Source organism: Bombina bombina, chromosome 2, assembly GCF_027579735.1.
Source record: "Bombina bombina isolate aBomBom1 chromosome 2, aBomBom1.pri, whole genome shotgun sequence".
Taxonomy (NCBI): domain Eukaryota; kingdom Metazoa; phylum Chordata; class Amphibia; order Anura; family Bombinatoridae; genus Bombina; species Bombina bombina.
Window position 1 is genome coordinate 805,711,064 of NC_069500.1, and position 21,991 is coordinate 805,733,054.

Consider the following 21,991-nt stretch of genomic DNA (forward strand, 5'->3'; position numbering starts at 1 on the left):
ATAAGAACACAATTTCCTTATTGCATTTACTGGGCCTTTAGAATTAGGTCCTTTACAAAATATTATTTGCAGAACCTAGATAAAAGGCTATAAAGTTATCAATTAAATGCAGTTGTTGTTTGACCGTGAGTGAACGCTGTTTCTACATTGAGTAACTTCTCTTTCCTAATACTTCTTTTCCTAAATTATATATATTTTAATAGTGCTACATCCCAAATTTTGAGAACCAAGTATAAGCCAAAGTTTATTCTAAACAAATTTTTTTTTTTCTCTTCCTTTTTTCCCCCCTCTCTTACTCCTCTTTAAAAGAAACAAAAACCAGAAAAAAGAAAAGAAAACATTTTCCACACTATCAAGCAGATATACTTAGCGGCCTAATAAATGTCCCAGACCAAATAAATGGAGTTTTAATTGATACAATTTTCTGTTCTTAGATTTTAGAGATGTTTGGACTATTAAAATGAGAAACTCTTCTTTGCCTGTATATATCATGTAGAGCTTTGCTCAGATTGGTCCATCTAATTGGCAGTATTTTCTCAATAAGTGCAAAGATCTTATTTGTGCACTCTAACGTTTTTGAGGGTGCTGAGCTACATTCTTTATGTACAGAGGCCACACATTGTTAGAAAAATAGCTCTCAGCCCGCTAGCAATGATGCTTATGCTACAATGTTTCTTTTATTTTCTTCTTTGCTTTCTTCTGCGCTTCCCTTTACTTATGCGGTTGTAAGAGAAATTTTAACACCATATAGCCCAGCACACAATTCCTCAGAATAGCCCCTGTATGTTTTAGGCCTTATTTGTGATGCAAGTATAGTGTACTCCTATGCTTGGTTCCCCACTTGTCAAGCAGTTTACTCCAACTACTACCTTCTGCGCACCCTGAGCGATTTTACAATGACAGACCTTTCCTTCCAAAAAAAAAAAAAACAAGTCAAAGTCTGTAAGACTCGCCTCCTCCCATGCCGCCCGCCTGCCGTAGATGAACACTTGCTGAGACTTCCTGCGGGGGGACACACTGATCCAAAGAGGGACACGGAGGACTCCCTGCTGCACAATCCCGTGCTCCAAAGCTCTGAGCGTAGCCAAAGTCGGTCTCACCTCCTCTCACGCAGCAGCGGTGGGAGGGGAGGGAGAAGGGCTTAAACGAAAATCCCCAAGAAACAAGACGTGACCCAAAACGTGTCCCTCCGATCTTCTGCCAGGGCCAGCCCAGTGTTCATCTCCTCTCACGCAGCACTGGTGGGAGAGGAGGGAAGGCAGCCGCCAAAGAGTGAGTAGGATCCCAGGAAATCCCGGAGAGACCGCAGATGACTACTTCAGGTAGGATGCAGTGTCCACCCAGGACTAGGTTTCAACAGGCGCGGCAGCAGTAGAGGCAGGTAGGAAAGCCGGGAGCAAGAATTAAATATATCCCCACTGGGGCGCAGGGAGAGACAGAGTATCTTTCAGTTGTACAGCGGACTTTGCACTGCTCTTGCCTCGTCTCCCGCAAGCTCTGCTGGAGATGAGGGATGGCCGATAGTAGAAAGCTGTTTAGAGAGTTAAGCTGGGTTTTGTAGCAATTAGGTCGACTATTGTAACAACTAAGCCGGATCATAGGTCCTTCTAACTGACTTGTTTGTCATAACAGCGGGATGAAGTGACGCTGTATAGGTTCCAGAAGCGATGACTCAAGCTATCCAGATAGCAGCCGCAGAAATTGGGGTAAGACGCGAAAAAACCACAGCCAGCAGCTGTGGGACTGGAGTGCAGAGCTCAGCAGCACATAATTTGCTGAACCAGAACCAAAGAATAGCATTTTAGGTGACGGAGCTTTTACAGAGCTACTGTCCCCCTCTGATTTAATGCCCTTCATCATGGTAAGTGTGATCACGTGTAAAAAAAAAAAAAAAAAAAAAAAAAATGAGAAGGGGGACTCTTTCCAGTGAAGTGTCTCCTACCCCATCTTAAAAGGAAAATCACTCCCTAATGTGTTTGGAGGGTGACGGCTACAAGACTTCTGAAGAAAGGGGATTTACTTCTTTCAAATAAGTGGTCTCCCGCCCCGCAAGTGTTTATTATAGAAATGGCAATTACCTGTAAAACTATTTGCTATTTATCCAGCGCAGGAGTGCGCTACATTTTGTTCAATGGTGTGAGTGGACAATGAACTCATGACATGAATATACGGTAAGTAAAGCTATGGGGTTTAAATATTTCATTTTCAGATGTATGTAGCATTAATGCCTAAGTTTACTGTCCCTTTAAATACTGATTAGCTTAGGACATCCTTTTTAAAAAAACAAACAACTTTTTTACAACTTTTTTCTGCAGTCTTGCAATAAAGTAACATTATGTGAGTGTGATGTGTTTTTTTTGGCTTTATTAACACCTTGTTTGCTGCAGTTGTTTTTCAATATTCAAACTCCATCCAATACTAGCATTGTTTTAAAAGAGCCAATCCAGACTCGTTACTGGAGTTGAGACAACTACAGTGATTATGTTAGGAAGATCTCCAGTTTAGATAGAACTGTTAATTGATTACTGCAGGAGAAATGTGGGAACTGAAGTCACAGTATTTTGCTTGTCAATTTGTAAATGTGAAAATAAAAGCTGAACTTTCAAATTAAGAAGGCAACACTATCTTGAATTCACCCTGCACAATAGATGATGTTAGTTTTGAATGTATGTATGTTGCACTTGGGATAATCTTAGAGTGTAAACAGATTGGTATGATATACTGTACTGTGTTTTTTTTAGACTGCATACTTACATTTTAGTAAATATGTTGTAAGGAAATAAAAGTAAATTTTATATCTGCTCTTAGGAAGCTGTGGTGAGAATATCTACTGCTGGTATGCTGGTAGCCAATTACATTTTTGTGTATATATATATATATATATATATATATATATATATATATATATATATATATATATATATATATATATATTTTACCTGTAGTTTTATTTGGCTTGCAATAAAAAAAAAAATAAAGTTGAATATGTTTTCAAGTCAAGTTTTTTGGAATAGGGGGTCAGTGAGTTTGCGCTATACTCTTCCATGAAATACCCTTGGGGAGTTTGACTCAGTAAATAAAAGCTGTGTTGTCTTTTTCCCATGCTTACTGCAATATATTAACAGAACACTTGCTTGTTTTTGTCATTTTGCATAATTTCATTTAAAATTGGCTGTGATTTATTTATTTTATTTATTCTTTTAGTGATGGTCCAATCTGTCGAATATGCCATGAGGGCGGCAATGGGGAGAGATTATTGTCTCCTTGCGACTGTACAGGCACCCTGGGAACTGTGCATAAGAGTTGTCTGGAAAAATGGCTTTCCTCTTCGAACACAAATTACTGTGAATTGTGTCACACAGAGTTTGCAGTTGAAAGACGACCACGGCCTGTCACAGAGGTAAAACAATGTGTGTGTCATTATTCCTGTGGTAAAATGTCACCACAATTCCTTTTGCAACCTCACAAATATGACTCTCACTTTTTTTTTTTTTTAAATTGTTGTTTAAGTAGTTTTAAAGGGACATTGGTGTCCTTTGTTGAAGGAGCAGAAATGCACTACTGGGAGCTAGCTGAGCACATCAGGTAAACCAATGACAAGTGGCATGTATGTGCAGCCACCCATAAGCAACTAGCTCCCAGTAGTAGGACTTAGAAACCCCTGAGCCTACCTGGCTATTCTTTGCAACGAAGGATAGCAAGAGAAGAGAGTAAATTTGATAATGGAAATAAATTGGAAAGTCTTTTACAATTGCATGCTCTATCTGAATTATGAAAGAAATTTGGGTTTCATGTTTTTTTAATATGTTCACTGAACCCTCTCTTGCTGACTGCTTGTGGAACAAGCGTAAGGATTTGCCTTTAGTAAAAAAAAAAAAAAATCCTATCTGCTGTCACAATAAAATTTGAAAATAAGAATTATATTGAGAAAAATTGAGGCAAATCTAAATACAGGTATCTTGCTAGGATTTCCTTCCATTCCTCCCCAATAGACTTGCAAAAAATGTTTTTTGTTTTTTTTTAAATGATGTCAGTTTTATTTAAAGCTTAAAGTGAATGTAAAGTTTCATCAAGTAGTGCCCGTTTCTTCTGTTAAGTGTGATCAGTCCACGGGTCATCATTACTTGTGGGATATTAACTGCTCCCCTACAGGAAGTGCAAGAGGATTCACCCAGCAGAGTTGCTATATAGCTCCTCCCCTCTACGTCACCCCCAGTCATTCTCTTGCACCCAACGACTAGATAGGATGTGTGAGAGGACTATGGTGATATATTTAGTTTTTATATCTTCAATCAAAAGTTTGTTATTTTATAATAGCACCGGAGTGTGTTATTCCTTCTCTGGTAGAATTTGAAGAAGAATCTACCTGAGTTTTTCTATGATTTTAGCCGGAGTAGTTAAGATCATATTGCTGTTTCTCGGCCATCTGAGGAGAGGTAAACTTCAGATCAGGGGACAGCAGGCAGATTAATCTGCAAAGAGGTATGTAGCAGTTTATTATTTTCTGACATGGAATTGATGAGAAAATCCTGCCATACCCTTATAATGTAAACTCAGCCTTGAATGCAGTAGATGTAGCTGATATCAGGCTGTCATGTATGTATATTTTACACTTCAGTTTTCTGGGAAATGGTACTTCTCTGGCTTTTAAACTGTATACATAGACTTAACCTATTTTGCAGGGACTTGCAATAGGTTTTAAATGACAATTAATTATTGAGGTAAAACGTTTTTTTGCTGGCATGTAAAAACGTTTTTTTCTCTGAGGTACTGGGTGAAAAAATGTTTTGGGCACTTTTTTTCCACTTGGCAATAGTTTTGATTTAAATTAGAGCAGTTCACTGATCCCTCTCACTGTTATGTGTGTGGGGGAGGGGCCATTTTGGTGCTTTCACTATGCATCAGAAAAACTCAGTCAGAGGTTCATTTTCTTCCTGCATGATCCGGTTCATCTCTACAGAGTTCAGGGATCTCAAGAGTCTTTTTTGAGGGAAGTAATCATTCACAGCAGAGCTGTGCTGAGGGTATTGACTGTGATATAAAAAACGTTTATTTGTGTATTTTTTTCTGCTGCCTGGGTTAGTTATCATTTGCTGAGGGGAACAATCCTTTGCTAAAACTGTATATTCTGACAAAGATTGATGCTATAACTTAATTATTTTATCTGTTATAATATTTTCTGTGCTTCTTAAAGGCACAGTTCGTTTTCATATTATTTGTAAATTACTTTGAAAAGTATTTCCAAGTTGCTGTTTATTTGCTAGTGTGTTAAACATGTCTGATTCAGAGGAATATCTCTGTGCTATATGTGTTAATGCCAAAGTGGAGCCCAATAGAAATTTATGTACTAAATGTATTGATGCTACTTTAAAAAATAGTCAATCTGTACAAATTGAACAAATTTCACCAAACAACGAGGGGAGAGTTATGCCGACTAACTCGCCTCACGTGTCAGTACCTGCATCTCCCGCTCAGGAGGTGCGTGATATTGTAGCGCCGAGTGCATCTGGGCGGCCATTACAAATCACATTACAAGATATGGCTACTGTTATGACTGAAGTTTTGGCTAAACTACCAGAACTAAGAGGTAAACGTGATCACTCTGGGATGAGAACAGAGTGCGCTGATAATGCAAGGGCCATGTCTGATACTGCGTCACAGTTTGCAGAACGTGAAGACGGAGAGCTTCATTCTGTGGGTGATGGTTCTGATCCAAATAAACTGGACTCAGACATTTAAAATTTTAAATTTAAGCTTGAGAACCTCCGTGTGTTACTAGGGGAGGTATTAGCGGCTCTGAATGATTGTAACACAGTTGCAATCCCAGAAAAAATGTGTAGGTTGGATAAATATTTTGCGGTACCGACGAGTACTGACGTTTTTCCTATACCTAAGAGACTTACTGACATTGTTACTAAGGAGTGGGATAGACCCGGTGTGCCTTTCTCACCCCCTCCTATATTCAGAAAAATGTTTCCAATAGACGCCGCCACACGACTTATGGCAAATGGTCCCTAAGGTGGAGGGAGCAGTTTCTACTTTAGCTAAGCGTACCACTATCCCAGTGGAGGATAGCTGTGCTTTTTCAGATCCAATGGATAAAAAATTAGAGGGTTACCTTAAGAAAATGTTTGTTCAACAAGGGTTTATATTGCAACCTCTTGCATGTATTGCGCCTGTCACGGCTGCAGCAGCATTTTGGTTTGAGTCTCTGGAAGAGACACTTCAATCATCCACACTAGATGACATCACACACAAACTTAAATTCCTTAAGTTAGCTAATTCATTTATTTCAGATGCCGTAGTACATTTAACTAAACTTGTGGCTAAAAATTCAGGATTCGCCATTCAGGCACGCAGAGCTCTGTGGCTAAAATCCTGGTCAGCTGATGTTACGTCTAAATCTAAATTGCTTAATATTCCTTTCAAAGGGCAGACCTTATTCGGGCCCGGCTTGAAAGAGATTATTGATGACATTACAGGAGGTAAAGGTCATGCCCTGCCTCAGGACAAGGCCAAAGCCAAGGCTAGACAGTCCAATTTTCGTTCCTTTCGTAATTTCAAAGCAGGAGCAGCATCAACTTCCTCTGCACCAAAACAGGAAGGAGCTGTTGCTCGCTACAGACAAGGCTGGAAACCTAACCAGTCCTGGAACAGGGGCAAACAGGCCAGAAAACCTGCTGCTGCCCCTAAGACAGCATGAATTGAGGGCCCCCGATCCGGGACCGGATCTAGTGGGGGGCAGACTTTCCCTCTTCGCCCAGGCTTGGGCAAGAGATGTTCAGGATCCCTGGGTGTTAGAGATCATATCTCAGGGATACCTTCTGGACTTCAAATCCTCTCCCCCAAGAGGGAGATTTCATCTGTCAAGGTTGTCAACAAACCTAACAAAGAAGGAAGCGTTTTTACGCTGCGTACAAGATCTTTTATTAATGGGAGTGATCCATCCAGTTCCGCGGTTGGAACAAGGACAAGGGTTTTACTCAAATCTGTTTGTAGTTCCCAAAAAGAGGGAACCTTCAGGCCAATCTTGGATTTAAAGATCCTAAACAAATTCCTAAGAGTTCCATCGTTCAAGATGGAAACTATTCGAACAATTTTGCCCATGATCCAAGAGGGTCAGTACTTGACCACAGTGGATTTAAAGGATGCTTACCTTCACATACCGATTCACAGAAGTCATTACCGGTATCTAAGGTTTGCCTTTTTAGACAGGCATTACCAGTTTGTAGCTCTTCCATTCGGACTGGCTACGGCTCCAAGAATCTTCACAAAGGTTCTGGGCACTCTTCTGGCGGTACTAAGACCGCGAGGAATTTCAGTAGCTCCGTACTTAGACGACATACTGATACAAGCTTCAAGCTTTCAAACTGCCAAATCTCATACAGAGATAGTACTGGCATTTCTAAGGTCGCATGGATGGAAAGTGAACGAAGAGAAAAGTTCTCTCTTTCCACTCACAAGAGTTCCCTTCCTGGGGACTCTGATAGATTCTGTAGAAATGAAGATTTACCTGACAGAGGACAGGTTAACAAAACTTCAAAATGCATGCTGTGTCCTTCATTCCATTCAAGAGACCAGAAATTCTCTTCTATGGTGGCTTTATCGGCCACATCTGTCCAGGGGAATGCCATTCAGCAGGCCAGACTGGTCAATTGTAACAACAGACGCCAGCCTACTAGGTTGGGGCGCTGTCTGGAATTCTCTGAAGGCTCAGGGACTATGGAATCAGGAGGAGAGTCTTCTTCCAATAAACATTCTGGAATTGAGAGCAGTCCTCAATGCTCTTCTGGCTTGGCCCCAGTTAGCAACTCGGGGGTTCATCAGGTTCCAGTCGGACAACATCACGACTGTAGCTTATATCAACCATCAGGGAGGGACAAGAAGCTCCCTAGCAATGATGGAAGTATCGAAGATAATTCGCTGGGCAGAGTCTCACTCTTGCCACCTGTCTGCAATCCACATCCCGGGAGTGGAGAACTGGGAGGCGGATTTCTTAAGTCGTCAGACTTTTCATCCGGGGGAGTGGGAACTTCATCCAGAGGTCTTTGCCCAAATACTTCCACGTTGGGGCAAACCAGAGATAGATCTCATGGCGTCTCGACAGAACGCCAAGCTTCCGCGCTACGGGTCCAGATCCAGGGATCCGGGAGCGGTCCTGATAGATGCCTTGACAGCACCATGGACCTTCAGGATGGCTTATGTGTTTCCACCTTTCCCGATGCTTCCTCGATTGATTGCCAGAATCAAGCAGGAGAAAGCATCAGTGATTCTAATAGCGCCTGCATGGCCACGCAGGACTTGGTATACAGATCTGGTGGACATGTCATTCTGTCCACCTTGGTCGTTACCTCTGAAACAGGACCTTCTGATTCAGGGTCCTTTCAAACATCAAAATCTAACTTCTCTGAAGCTGACTGCTTGGAAATTGAACGCTTGATCTTATCAAAGCGTGGTTTTTCTGAGTCAGTTATTGATACCTTAATACAGGCTAGGAAGCCTGTCACCAGAAAGATTTACCATAAAATATGGAGTAAATACCTATATTGGTGCGAATCCAAAGGTTACTCTTGGAGTAAGGTTAGGATTCCTAGGATATTGTCTTTTCTACAAGAAGGTTTAGAAAAGGGGTTATCCGCTAGTTCCTTAAAGGGACAGATCTCAGCTCTGTCCATTCTGTTACACAAGCGTCTGTCAGAAGTTCCAGACGTTCAGGCTTTTTGTCAGGCTTTGGCCAGGATTAAACCTGTGTTTAAAGCTGTGGCTCCACCATGGAGTTTAAACCTTGTTCTTAACGTTTTACAGGGTGTTCCGTTTGAACCCCTTCATTCCATTGATATAAAGTTGTTATCTTGGAAAGTTCTATTTTTAATGGCTATTTCCTCGGCTTGAAGAGTCTCTGAGTTATCAGCCTTACATTGTGATTCTCCTTATTTGATTTTTCACTCGGATAAGGTAGTTCTGCGTACTAAGCCTGGGTTCTTACCTAAGGTAGTCACTAACAGGAATATCAATCAGGAGATTGTTGTTCCATCCTTGTGCCCAAATCCTTCTTCGAGGAAGGAACGTCTTTTGCACAATCTGGATGTAGTTCGTGCCCTTAAATTTTATTTACAGGCAACTAAAGATTTTCGACAAACGTCTTCCCTGTTTGTCGTTTACTCTGGTCAGAGGAGAGGTCAAAAAGCTTCTGCTACCTCTCTCTCTTTTTGGCTTCGTAGCATAATTCGTTTAGCTTATGAGACTGCTGGACAGCAGCCTCCTGAAAGAATTACAGCTCATTCCACTAGAGCTGTGGCTTCCACTTGGGCCTTTAAGAATGAGGCCTCTGTTGAACAGATTTGCAAGGCTGCAACTTGGTCTTCGCTTCATACTTTTTCCAAATTTTACAAATTTGACACTTTTGCTTCCTCGGAGGCTATTTTTGGGAGAAAGGTTCTTCAGGCAGTGGTTCCTTCTGTATAAAGAGCCTGCCTATCCCTCCCGTCATCCGTGTACTTTTGCTTTGGTATTGGTATCCCACAAGTAATGATGACCCGTGGACCGATCACACTTAACAGAAGAAAACATAATTTATGCTTACCTGATAAATTCCTTTCTTCTGTAGTGTGATCAGTCCACGGCCCGCCCTGTTTTTTAAGGCAGGTAAATATTTTTTAAATTATACTCCAGTCACCACTACACCCTTGGCTTCTCCTTTCTCGTTGGTCCTTGGTCGAATGACTGGAGGTGACGTAGAGGGGAGGAGCTATATAGCAACTCTGCTGGGTGAATCCTCTTGCACTTCCTGTAGGGGAGCAGTTAATATCCCACAAGTAATGATGACCCGTGGACTGATCACACTACAGAAGAAAGGAATTTATCAGGTAAGCATAAATTATGTTTTTTTAAAAATACTATTAAAAACAGGGGCACTTTTATTGATGAAACTTTACATTGCATCATATTTGTAGAAATACTTACCTCTTCGTCTTGAAAGCCGGATCGCTAATGATGTTACTTACCCCGCCCACCGCAAGCCTCTTCCTACGTTAGAAATGACGATGCCGGCCTTCCTCCAGTCACGGCGTTGCTTTAGGCAATGCTTCCCCCGGGGGAAAAGGCGTGATTGGAGGATGCCGGAATCGTCATTGCTGACGTAGGAAGAGACTTGCGACGGGCTGACGAAGTGCTGGAGTGGCTTTCAAGACGAAGAGGTAAGTATTTCTACAAATATGGTGCAATGTAAAGATTCATCAATGAAAGTGCCCCTGTTTTTAATAGTATTTTTAAAAACCGGGCACTACTTGATGAAACTTTACATTCACTTTAACAATGATTACAGAGTTGTGAAATATTTTTGGACTTTTATTTATTTATTTTTGTCTGTCACTAAAATGTGTGTACTGCAGATTCTATGCCTCATTTTAGAAACTATTTTTCTCACTTCTGCACACTTCTGTATTCACGCCTTTAAGTGACAATTTCAAAAAGCTGCTAATCCACCTGTATACAAAGTGTTGCTATAGCAACACAAGTCGCTTTCAAAAACACCTTAAAGAAGATGGTTTTGGAAAAATGCATATGATCTCATCATTGACATCACTCTCTCTATATTGAGGTATTTTGCTAACAACCCTAAAGTCACATTTTTTACTACTAAAAACAACTTCATAATAGTAATTGGAAGTGAATGAGGGAATAATATACACATACCTATACTTTTTTGTAATCAGACCATCTTTAAAAACTATATTAATGAACAAATGCTAAAGGCTACTTTCATATTCCAAAACATTCACTACTAAACATAAGTGCATCAAGTAAATTTCAACAAACTTAAAAAAAGAAAACATTTTGTATGATACATTTTTCATATTTTGTTTCTTGATTCAAGTGGACAGCATCTTCTTCTCTTAAAGGGACAGTCTAGTTCAAAACTTTCATGATTCAGATACGGCATGTAATTTTAAGCAACTTTCCAATTTACTTTTAGCACCAATTTTGCTTTATTCTCTTGGTATTCTTAGTTGAAAGCTAAACCTAGGAGGTTCATATGCTAATTTCTTAGACCTTGAAGGCCACCTCTTATCTGAATGCATTTTGACAGTTTTTCACCACTAGAGGGTGTTGGTTCATGTGTGTCATATAGATAACACTGCTCAGGCACGTGGAGTTACATAGGAGTCAGCACTGATTGGCTAAGATGCAAGTCTGTCAAAAGAACTGAAAAAAGAGGGCAGTTTGCAGTAGCTTAGATACAAGATAATCAGAGGTAAAAAGTATATTAATATAACTGTGTTGGTTATGGAAAACTAGGGAATGGGTAATAAAGGGATTATCTATCTTTTAAAACATTAAAAATTCTGGTGTAGACTGTCCCTTTAAGTACTTTATACATTTACAAAAAAGAGAATGAAGTAAAATAGTTTGTCAAAACAGGGGACAGAGGGGGGGTTAAGCATTGTTGATTATTGATTATGGCTAAGCCTCTATATGGTTTTACAATAAACCAACTATTTACTCTTAAATGGGCTTAAACCCCAATTTTTGTGTGTGATTCAGATAGAACATACAATCTTAAATAACTTTCCAGTTTACTTCTATTATCAAATTGTCTTTGTTTTCTTGTTATCCTTTGTTGAAAAGCAGGAAGGTAAGTTCGTGCACGTGTCTGCAGCACTATATGGCAGCAGTTTTGCAATAATGTTATACGTTGGCAAGAACATTAGATGGCAGCACTATTAACTGTCATGTAGTGCTTCAAACGTGCACTCTAGGTGTCTCTACAACAAAGAATAACACGTGAGCGACACAAATTTTATAGTAGAATCTGGCTCATGAAAGGAATATATGTCCCTATTTTTTTGGTAACTTTGGGTGTTGATGGGTTAGTCAGCAGTTGCAAGCTATGGTGGATCTGTTGCTATCCCAGGGAAGTCACCTGGTTGACAGCTTCATAAAGTTATAATCTACTATTTATCATCCTAGATCTTACCATGTGGTCTTTTGCTTTACTAGTATGTGCATATTTAATGATGTCACATTTGCATTATAAAATCACTGGGTTCATCCTAAATGATTTAGTTATTTGCTTTTGCTTATTGGTTCTGTATAGCTACATATATATATAGTATGTATGTGTATGTATGTATGTATGTATGTAATATATATATATATATATATATATATATATATATATATATATATATATATATATATATATATATATATATATATATATATATATATATATATATATATACAGTATTTTTCACTGGGTTTATTATGTAGATTTATTTTGTACCAACGGCAGCAGTGCTTATCTTACACAAAGTCTATGTAAAAAAGAATACAATGCCTGGGCTGATTATACAGCAACCACGACAGCCGATGTGATCAGATACTACTTGCCATCCTCAACATTCTGCTGATATTTTGGGAGTCCCCTGCAACTCCCTTTTGTGGTTAAGAGGTCAAATGTAGGTTTCTCCGTATGCAGATCATTTACAGCTAAAGTCATGGTCACCCTTTTATTGGGACATTACAGGAGGTTCAAAATTTGAAGCTAAATGTTTGCTAAACTCTAAAACAAATTCTGGCTTGTAACATAGAGAGGTCATGTGCTCTTCTGATGAGAGATAATGTGTTTGGGGAAGAAAGTTAGGCGTCAGCAATACCTTTTTGTTTTAACACCAAAACGAATTAATGCTTGAGACAACTCACTTAAAAAAAAAGGGGGGTGGTGGTCTCATGTCTTTCAAATCCATTTCAATTAATGGATTACTTTGGTTTTTAAAACTATTTTGTTTGTTTTTTTCTTTAAGAGAGAGATATATAAAACATTAACATGTCAGTTTCTTGCTTAGTTTGCAAACCCCTGAAACGATAGCAGTCTAGCTTTCATATAACTTATTTCAGCCATCCCTTGCGCAGACAGGCCTAACAAAAAGGGAATTTATGTTCTAACTTTTTCAAATGGAGCAACTTGGACTCACTGAACACCCATATCTTTTTAAGTGGCATTTCTTTGTATTTTTTTTTTAAATAATCTTGTTAATGCTCAGTTCACATGTTCATTGAACAATGTGTTTTAATTAAAATGTTGAAAATATAGTTGAAAGCACACCTTTTAAACTACAACATTTTTACAATAAATATGATTATCTAAATGCTATGATTGCAATAAGGTATTTTGCAATTTAAAGGGATACTAAACCCAAAATGTTTTTCATGATTCAGGTAGAGAATACAATTTAACATTTCAATTTACTGCTATTATTTAATTTGCTTCATTCTTAAGATATAATTTGTTGAAGAAATAGCAATGCACATGAGTGAGCCAATCACACAAGGCATCTGTGTAGCGACCAATCAGCAGCTACTGAGACTATCTAGATATGCTTTTCAGCAAAGGATATCAAGAGAATGAAGCACATTAGATAATAGAAGTAAATTAGAAAGTTATTTAAAATTGCATGCTTTTTCTAAATCATGAAATTAAAACAATTTGGGTTTCATGTCCCTTTAAGCATATTCATTTTACAATGACTTAAAACAATGTGGCATTATTAAAGCTTTAATGTCTATGAAGGCCTCTGAAAATCCTCACAAGAACCCTCTTGAAAACCCTGCTACTATACCCTTGTTTCAGAAGCTTTTTTTCTCACTCAAACTGCAGCCCTTGTAATTGATTAGAATTGTTTTGGGGGGGGGGGGGGGGGGGGGAAATTCCACAGCTACTATACAATGTGTTGTGTGTGAATTCAAATGTATTTTGGCCCAGTACTTTGAACTTTTGTTGTTTGTTTTATTAGTGGCTGAAGGACCCCGGTCCACGGAATGAAAAGAGGACACTATTCTGTGACATGTTGTGTTTCCTATTCATTACTCCTCTGGCAGCAATCTCTGGCTGGTTGTGTCTACGTGGAGCACAAGATCACTTGCAGTTTAACAGCCGACTAGAGGCTGTGGGGCTTATTGCTCTAACCATTGCACTTTTTACAATCTACGTCCTTTGGACATTGGTGAGTAAATGTTCGTTTTCATTTCTTCCCATGTTTTGAGTAGTTCTGATACATTATTTAATTTACTAAAACCAATGCTATTATGTAAGTTTTGGATTTGTTTGCTATCTATTCATGTTCTGTTAAACACCAAAATAAAGATGTTGAGAAAATAGAAATTGTATATGCATTTATTTATGAAATCCCAGTTTCTACTGAATGCCAGCTGCAAATTAGTACATATCCCCCTAATTCAAAATAGATAAGGGGGTATATTTATCATAGTGCGAGAGGACATGATAGGATGTAGCTGATCATGTCAGCTGCTCATCGCAGCTTGATAAATCGGCCCCAATATCTCAAGTTACTGGTTTCATCCCCTCTAAGTAAAACCAAGGCAGATGCTTCACCTTTCCATAAGCTCCATGGTATCCAATGAGGCAGGTCATTTTTGTGTTTATCAAAGGGATCACATGCATTCTAGTTGACAGATTAACTCTTTTTTTCAAAAGGGCATTTTCCCCTTTCAATAAGTTGTCACTTGTAGCTATAGGGGAGTTACATTTTTACAGTAATTACTTGCATCTTAGAGGGACATGTAATATCTAATTTCATAGGGCAGACTAATGAGGAGTCACGCATTCTGTGTGAAACATATCTTGGCTCTCCTGCACCATGAGCAATAAGGAAGTAAATTTGCCTTTAACCGCCTCATTGTAAAAGACATAAGCATATACCGTGTGATGTAATTAACATGTTACATCGCCATCCTGGATACAAGAATGTATTACTATTATTATCATGTCTTTGTGAAGTGCTACCAAACTCTACAGGGTACACTTAACTCTAATTCATGGTAAAAAAAAAAGAAATACAGGCACATAAAACAGATTACACAAAACGGCACAACACAAATAGAGGAAATGCCCTGCTCCAAAGAGCTTACTAATTACAGGTAAGATTGAAGATGGTTCTTCAATCAGTTTTCATTTTACTACCTGAGAATAAAGAAAACTGAGTAAGCAAACAAGGACAACACATTATCTTCCGCCACATAGGAAAGGGGAAGCATAGAGTGACATGTCCTTAAGAGGTCAGTTTAAATCCTATAAGCCACTGCTGACTCTCTGAGAAGGTGTGGTGTTTAAATATGGTACACTGACCTTTGACCTTTCTATCCCTTTAAATAGCAATTTTGCTCTAATAGGTGGGTGGCATTTTTTTCATTATATAACTACTTTTTGGTGTTTGTTTATATAGAAATCTATATTTTTGTTGCTAATTTTAAAAAAATAAAAATCTTGTGAGCCTCTCACTAAAAATGTAGAATATCTCCTTGGTAGAGCAATTCTGGAAATCTTTATTAAATGCAACGGGACATAAGTCATTTTATACTTTTCTTCTGTTAAGTGTGATCAGTCCACGGGTCATCATTACTTCTGGGATATTACTCCTCCCCAACAGGAAGTGCAAGAGGATTCACCCAGCAGAGCTGCATATAGCTCCTCCCCTCTACGTCACTCCCAGTCATTCTCTTGCACCCAACGACTAGATAGGATGTGTGAGAGGACTATGGTGATTATACTTAGTTTTATATCTTCAATCAAAAGTTTGTTATTTTAAAATAGCACCGGAGTGTGTTATTACCTCTCTGGCAGAGTTTGAAGAAGAATCTACCAGAGTTTTACTATGATTTTAGCCGGAGTAGTTAAGATCATATTGCTGTTTCTCGGCCATCTGAGGAGAGGTAAACTTCAGATCAGGGGACAGCGGGCAGATGAATCTGCATAGAGGTATGTAGCAGCTTTTATTTTCTGACAATGGAATTGATGAGAAAATCCTGCCATACCGATATAATGTCATGTATGTATACTTTACACTTCAGTATTCTGGGGAATGGTACTTCACTAGAATTACACTGTAAGAAGTACATAAAGCTTTTTAATAAATAAGAAATTATGTTTAACGTTTTTGCTGGAATGTAAAATCGTTTTCATTTGCTGAGGTACTGAGTGAATAAATGTTTGGGCACTATTTTTCCACTTGGCAGTTGCTTAATCTTTTTTCTGACAGTTTCTGTTCTCTCTCACTGCTGTGTGTGAGCGGGAGGGGCGGTTTTTTTGCGCTTTTGCTACGCATCAGAAATTTCAGTCAGCAGCTCATTGTATTTCCTGCATGATCCGGTTCATCTCTACAGAACTCAGGGGTCTTCAAAACTTATTTTGAGGGAGGTAATTTCTCTCAGCAGAGCTGTGAGATTATAGTTGACTGAGATAAAAAACGTTTATTCTGTAATTTTTTCCTGCTTTCAGAATTAGTTGTCTTTTGCTAATGGGATTAAACCTTTGCTAAAGTTGTGTTATTTACAAGGATTGAGGCTATAACTGTTTCAATTTATTAATTTTCAACTGTCATAGATCTTCTGTGCTTCTTAAAGGCACAGTACGTTTTTAATAATATTCTAATAGAATTGTATTCCAAGTTGCAAGTTTATTTGCTAGTGTGTTAAACATGTCTGATTCAGAGGAAGATACCTGTGTCATTTGTTGCAATGCCAAAGTGGAGCCCAATAGAAATTTATGTACTAACTGTATTGATGCTACTTTAAATAAAAGTCAATCTGTACAAATTGAACAAATTTCACCAAACAACGAGGGGAGAGTTATGCCGACTAACTCGCCTCACGTGTCAGTACCTGCATCTCCCGCTCGGGAGGTGCGTGAGATTGTAGCGCCGAGTACATCTGGGCGGCCATTACAAATCACATTACAGGATATGGCTACTGTTATGACTGAAGTTTTGGCTAAATTACCAGAACTAAGAGGTAAGCGTGATCACTCTGGGGTGAGAACAGAGTGCGCTGATAATATTAGGGCCATGTCAGACACTGCGTCACAGGTGGCAGAACATGAGGACGGAGAACTTCATTCTGTGGGTGACGGTTCTGATCCAAACAGACTGGATTCAGATATTTCAAATTTTAAATTTAAGCTGGAAAACCTCCGTGTATTACTAGGGGAGGTGTTAGCGGCTCTGAATGATTGTAACACAGTTGCAATACCAGAGAAAATGTGTAGGTTGGATAAATATTTTGCGGTACCGGCGAGTACTGATGTTTTTCCTATACCTAAGAGACTTACTGAAATTGTTACTAAGGAGTGGGATAGACCTGGTGTGCCGTTCTCACCCCCTCCGATATTTAGAAAAATGTTTCCAATAGACGCCACCACACGGGACTTATGGCAAACGGTCCCTAAGGTGGAGGGAGCAGTTTCTACTTTAGCTAAGCGTACCACTATCCCGGTGGAGGATAGCTGTGCTTTTTCAGATCCAATGGATAAAAAATTAGAGGGTTACCTTAAGAAAATGTTTGTTCAACAAGGTTTTATATTGCAACCCCTTGCATGCATTGCGCCGGTCACGGCTGCAGCGGCATTCTGGATTGAGTCTTTGGAAGAGAACATTAGTTCAGCTACTCTGGACGACATTACGGACAGGCTTAGAGTCCTTAAACTAGCTAATTCATTCATTTCGGAGGCCGTAGTACATCTAACTAAACTTACGGCGAAGAATTCAGGATTCGCCATTCAGGCACGCAGGGCTCTGTGGCTAAAATCCTGGTCAGCTGATGTTACTTCTAAGTCTAAATTGCTTAATATACCTTTCAAAGGGCAGACCTTATTCGGGCCCGGGTTGAAAGAGATTATCGCTGACATTACAGGAGGTAAAGGCCATGCCCTGCCTCAGGACAAAGCCAAAGTTAAGGCTAGACAGTCTAATTTTTGTTCCTTTCGTAATTTCAAAGCAGGAGCAGCATCAACTTCCTCTGCACCAAAACAGGAAGGAGCTGTTGCTCGCTACAGACAAGGCTGGAAACCTAACCAGTCCTGGAACAAGGGCAAGCAGGCCAGGAAACCTGCTGCTGCCCCTAAAACAGCATGAATTGAGGGCCCCCGATCCGGGATCGGATCTAGTGGGGGGCAGACTTTCTCTCTTCGCCCAGGCTTGGGCAAGAGATGTCCAGGATCCCTGGGCGCTAGAGATAATATCTCAGGGATACCTTCTGGACTTCAAATACTCTCCTCCAAGAGAGAGATTTCATCTGTCAAGGTTGTCAACAATCCAGACAAAGAAAGAGGCGTTTCTACGCTGCGTACAAGAGCCCTTGTTAATGGGAGTAATCCATCCAGTTCCACGGTCGGAACAGGGACAAGGGTTTTACTCAAATCTGTTTGTGGTTCCCAAAAAAGAGGGAACTTTCAGACCAATCCTGGACTTAAAGATACTAAACAAATTCCTAAGAGTTCCATCGTTCAAGATGGAGACTATTCGGACAATTTTACCTATGATCCAAGAGGGTCAGTACATGACCACTGTAGATTTAAAAGATGCTTACCTTCACATACCGATTCACAAAGATCATTACCGGTACCTAAGGTTTGCCTTCCTAGACAGGCATTACCAGTTTGTGGCTCTTCCATTCGGATTGGCTACAGCTCCAAGAATCTTCACAAAGGTTCTGGGTGCTCTTCTGGCGGTTCTAAGACCGCGGGGAATCTCGGTAGCTCCATACCTAGACGACATTCTGATACAAGCTTCAAGCTTTCAAACTGCCAAGTTTCATACAGAGTTGGTACTGGCATTTCTAAGGTCACATGGATGGAAGGTGAACGAAAAGAAAAGTTCACTCGTTCCACTCACGAGTTCCCTTCCTGGGGACTCTGTAGAAATGAAGATTTACCTGACAGAGGACAGGCTAACAAGACTTCAAAGTGCTTGCCGCACCCTTCATTCCATTCAACACCCGTCAGTGGCTCAATGCATGGAGGTAATCGGCTTAATGGTAGCGGCAATGGACATAGTACCCTTTGCACGCTTACACCTCAGACCACTGCAACTGTGCATGCTAAGTCAGTGGAATGGGGATTACTCAGACTTGTCCCCTTCTCTGAATCTGGATCAAGAGACCAGAAATTCTCTTCTATGGTGGCTTTCTCGGCCACATCTGTCCAGGGGGATGCCATTCAGCAGACCAGACTGGACAATTGTAACAACAGACGCCAGCCTTCTAGGTTGGGGTGCCGTCTGGAATTCTCTGAAGGCTCAGGGACAATGGAGTCAGGAGGAGAGTCTCCTGCCAATAAACATTCTGGAATTGAGAGCAGTTCTCAATGCACTCCTGGCTTGGCCCCAGTTGACAACTCGGGGGTTCATCAGGTTTCAGTCGGACAACATCACGACCGTAGCTTACATCAACCATCAGGGAGGGACAAGAAGCTCCCTAGCTATGATGGAAGTATCAAAGATAATTCGCTGGGCAGAGTCTCACTCTTGCCACCTGTCAGCAATCCACATCCCGGGAGTGGAGAACTGGGAGGCGGATTTCTTAAGTCGTCAGACTTTTCATCCGGGGGAGTGGGAACTTCATCCGGAGGTCTTTGCCCAAATACTTCGACGTTGGGGCAAACCAGAAATAGATCTCATGGCGTCTCGACAGAACGCCAAGCTTCCTCGTTACGGGTCCAGGGATCCAGGAGCAGTCCTGATAGATGCCCTGACAGCACCTTGGGACTTCAGGATGGCTTACGTGTTTCCACCCTTCCCGATGCTTCCTCGATTGATTGCCAGAATCAAACAGGAGAGAGCATCAGTGATTCTAATAGCACCTGCATGGCCACGCAGGACTTGGTATGCAGACCTGGTGGACATGTCATCCTGTCCACCTTGGTCTCTACCTCTGAAACAGGACCTTCTGATGCAGGGTCCTTTCAAACATCAAAATCTAACTTCTCGGAAATTGAATGCTTGATTTTATCAAGACGTGGGTTTTCTGAGTCAGTTATTGATACCTTAATACAGGCTAGGAAGCCTGTTACCAGAAGGATTTACCATAAGATATGGCGTAAATACCTATATTGGTGTGAATCCAAAGGTTACTCTTGGAGTAAGGTTAGGATTCCTAGGATATTGTCTTTTCTACAAGAAGGTTTAGAAAAGGGTTTATCTGCTAGTTCATTAAAGGGACAGATCTCAGCTCTGTCCATTCTGTTACACAAACGTCTGTCAGAAGTTCCTGACGTCCAGGCTTTTTGTCAGGCTTTGGCCAGGATTAAGCCTGTGTTTAAAACTGTTGCTCCACCATGGAGTTTAAACCTTGTTCTTAATGTTTTACAGGGCGTTCCGTTTGAACCCCTTCATTCCATTGATATAAAGTTGTTATCTTGGAAAGTTCTATTTTTAATGGCTATTTCCTCGGCTCGAAGAGTCTCTGAATTATCAGCCTTACATTGTGATCCTCCTTATTTGATTTTTCATTCGGATAAGGTAGTTCTGCGTACTAAACCTGGGTTCTTACCTAAGGTAGTCACTAACAGGAATATCAATCAAGAGATTGTTGTTCCTTCTTTGTGCCCAAATCCTTCTTCGAAGAAGGAACGTCTACTGCACAACCTGGATGTAGTCCGTGCTCTAAAATTTTACTTACAGGCAACTAAGGAATTTCGACAAACGTCTTCCCTGTTTGTCGTTTACTCTGGTCAGAGGAGAGGTCAAAAGGCTTCTGCTACCTCTCTTTCTTTTTGGCTTTGTAGCATAATTCGTTTAGCTTATGAGACTGCTGGACAGCAGCCTCCTGAAAGAATTACAGCTCATTCTACTAGAGCTGTGGCTTCCACTTGGGCCTTCAAGAATGAGGCCTCTGTTGAGCAGATTTGCAAGGCTGCAACTTGGTCTTCGCTTCATACTTTTTCCAAATTTTACAAATTTGACACTTTTGCTTCCTCGGAGGCTATTTTTGGGAGAAAGGTTCTTCAGGCAGTGGTTCCTTCTGTATAAAGAGCCTGCCTATCCCTCCCGTCATCCGTGTACTTTTGCTTTGGTATTGGTATCCCAGAAGTAATGATGACCCGTGGACTGATCACACTTAACAGAAGAAAACATAATTTATGCTTACCTGATAAATTCCTTTCTTCTGTAGTGTGATCAGTCCACGGCCCGCCCTGTTTTTAAGGCAGGTAAATATTTTTTAATTTATACTCCAGTCACCACTACACCCTTGGCTTCTCCTTTCTCGTTGGTCCTTGGTCGAATGACTGGGAGTGACGTAGAGGGGAGGAGCTATATGCAGCTCTGCTGGGTGAATCCTCTTGCACTTCCTGTTGGGGAGGAGTAATATCCCAGAAGTAATGATGACCCGTGGACTGATCACACTACAGAAGAAAGGAATTTATCAGGTAAGCATAAATTATGTTTTTTGGTTTTTTTGTTTAGTCTAAAAGAGGACATATATATATATATATATATATATATATATATATATATATATATATATATATATATATATATATATATATATCATGAACATATGGCAGCACTCGCTGGTCCTTTTAAATGTCTATTTTTATTTGTGACGTTTCGGGGACCGTATCCCCTTACTCAGACAGAGAGTACAGGTGAAATGCATTTTTATACAAACCAACAACCAATAAAACACAAATCCCACCCCCAGAGTGAAAAAAAACGCCAAAAGGTTGTCATAGCAAACTCTCCAAACAATATACACACCCACACCGCTCACCCAATAGACAGGCAAGACAACTCATGACATAAGAACAATAACAGTTCTCATATAATCACATATAAACAAACCGTACTAATAACAGTGCAAAACACAGAGTGTGACAGAGCAAAGAAATATTAGAGCAGGAAAAACCTTAGTCTGTTATAAAAGTGTCTGCACAGAGAGATAATGGTATTAGCATAATGGATACTGACTCACTGTACATAGTAAAAACGGCACGTCCCACATCGTTCCTATACAAATAGGCAGACACCGTAGTGTCACAATTACGATCCACGCATTTACTTTCAAAGGGGGGGCCAATGTAGTGGTCACCTTCAGAATATGCACACAATCATATACATTGTATATACTATACAAAGCGTGTAATGAGTACCTACAAACAGGGCAGCTGCATTCATGACGAGGACCACAATACCAACGTGTA

General features: G+C 40.1%; 1 protein-coding gene across 2 annotated transcripts in view; it reads left to right on the forward strand.

The window, feature by feature from the left end:
- MARCHF2 (membrane associated ring-CH-type finger 2) overlaps nucleotides 1-21,991 on the forward strand; it is a 112,154-nt gene that overhangs the window by 18,736 nt on the left and 71,427 nt on the right. For both annotated transcript variants that reach the window (XM_053703011.1, XM_053703012.1), the window contains exons 3-4: nucleotides 3,205-3,400; nucleotides 13,797-14,006. In XM_053703011.1, coding sequence (XP_053558986.1) covers nucleotides 3,205-3,400; nucleotides 13,797-14,006 — 406 coding nt within the window. The remainder of the gene's footprint in view (nucleotides 1-3,204; nucleotides 3,401-13,796; nucleotides 14,007-21,991) is intronic.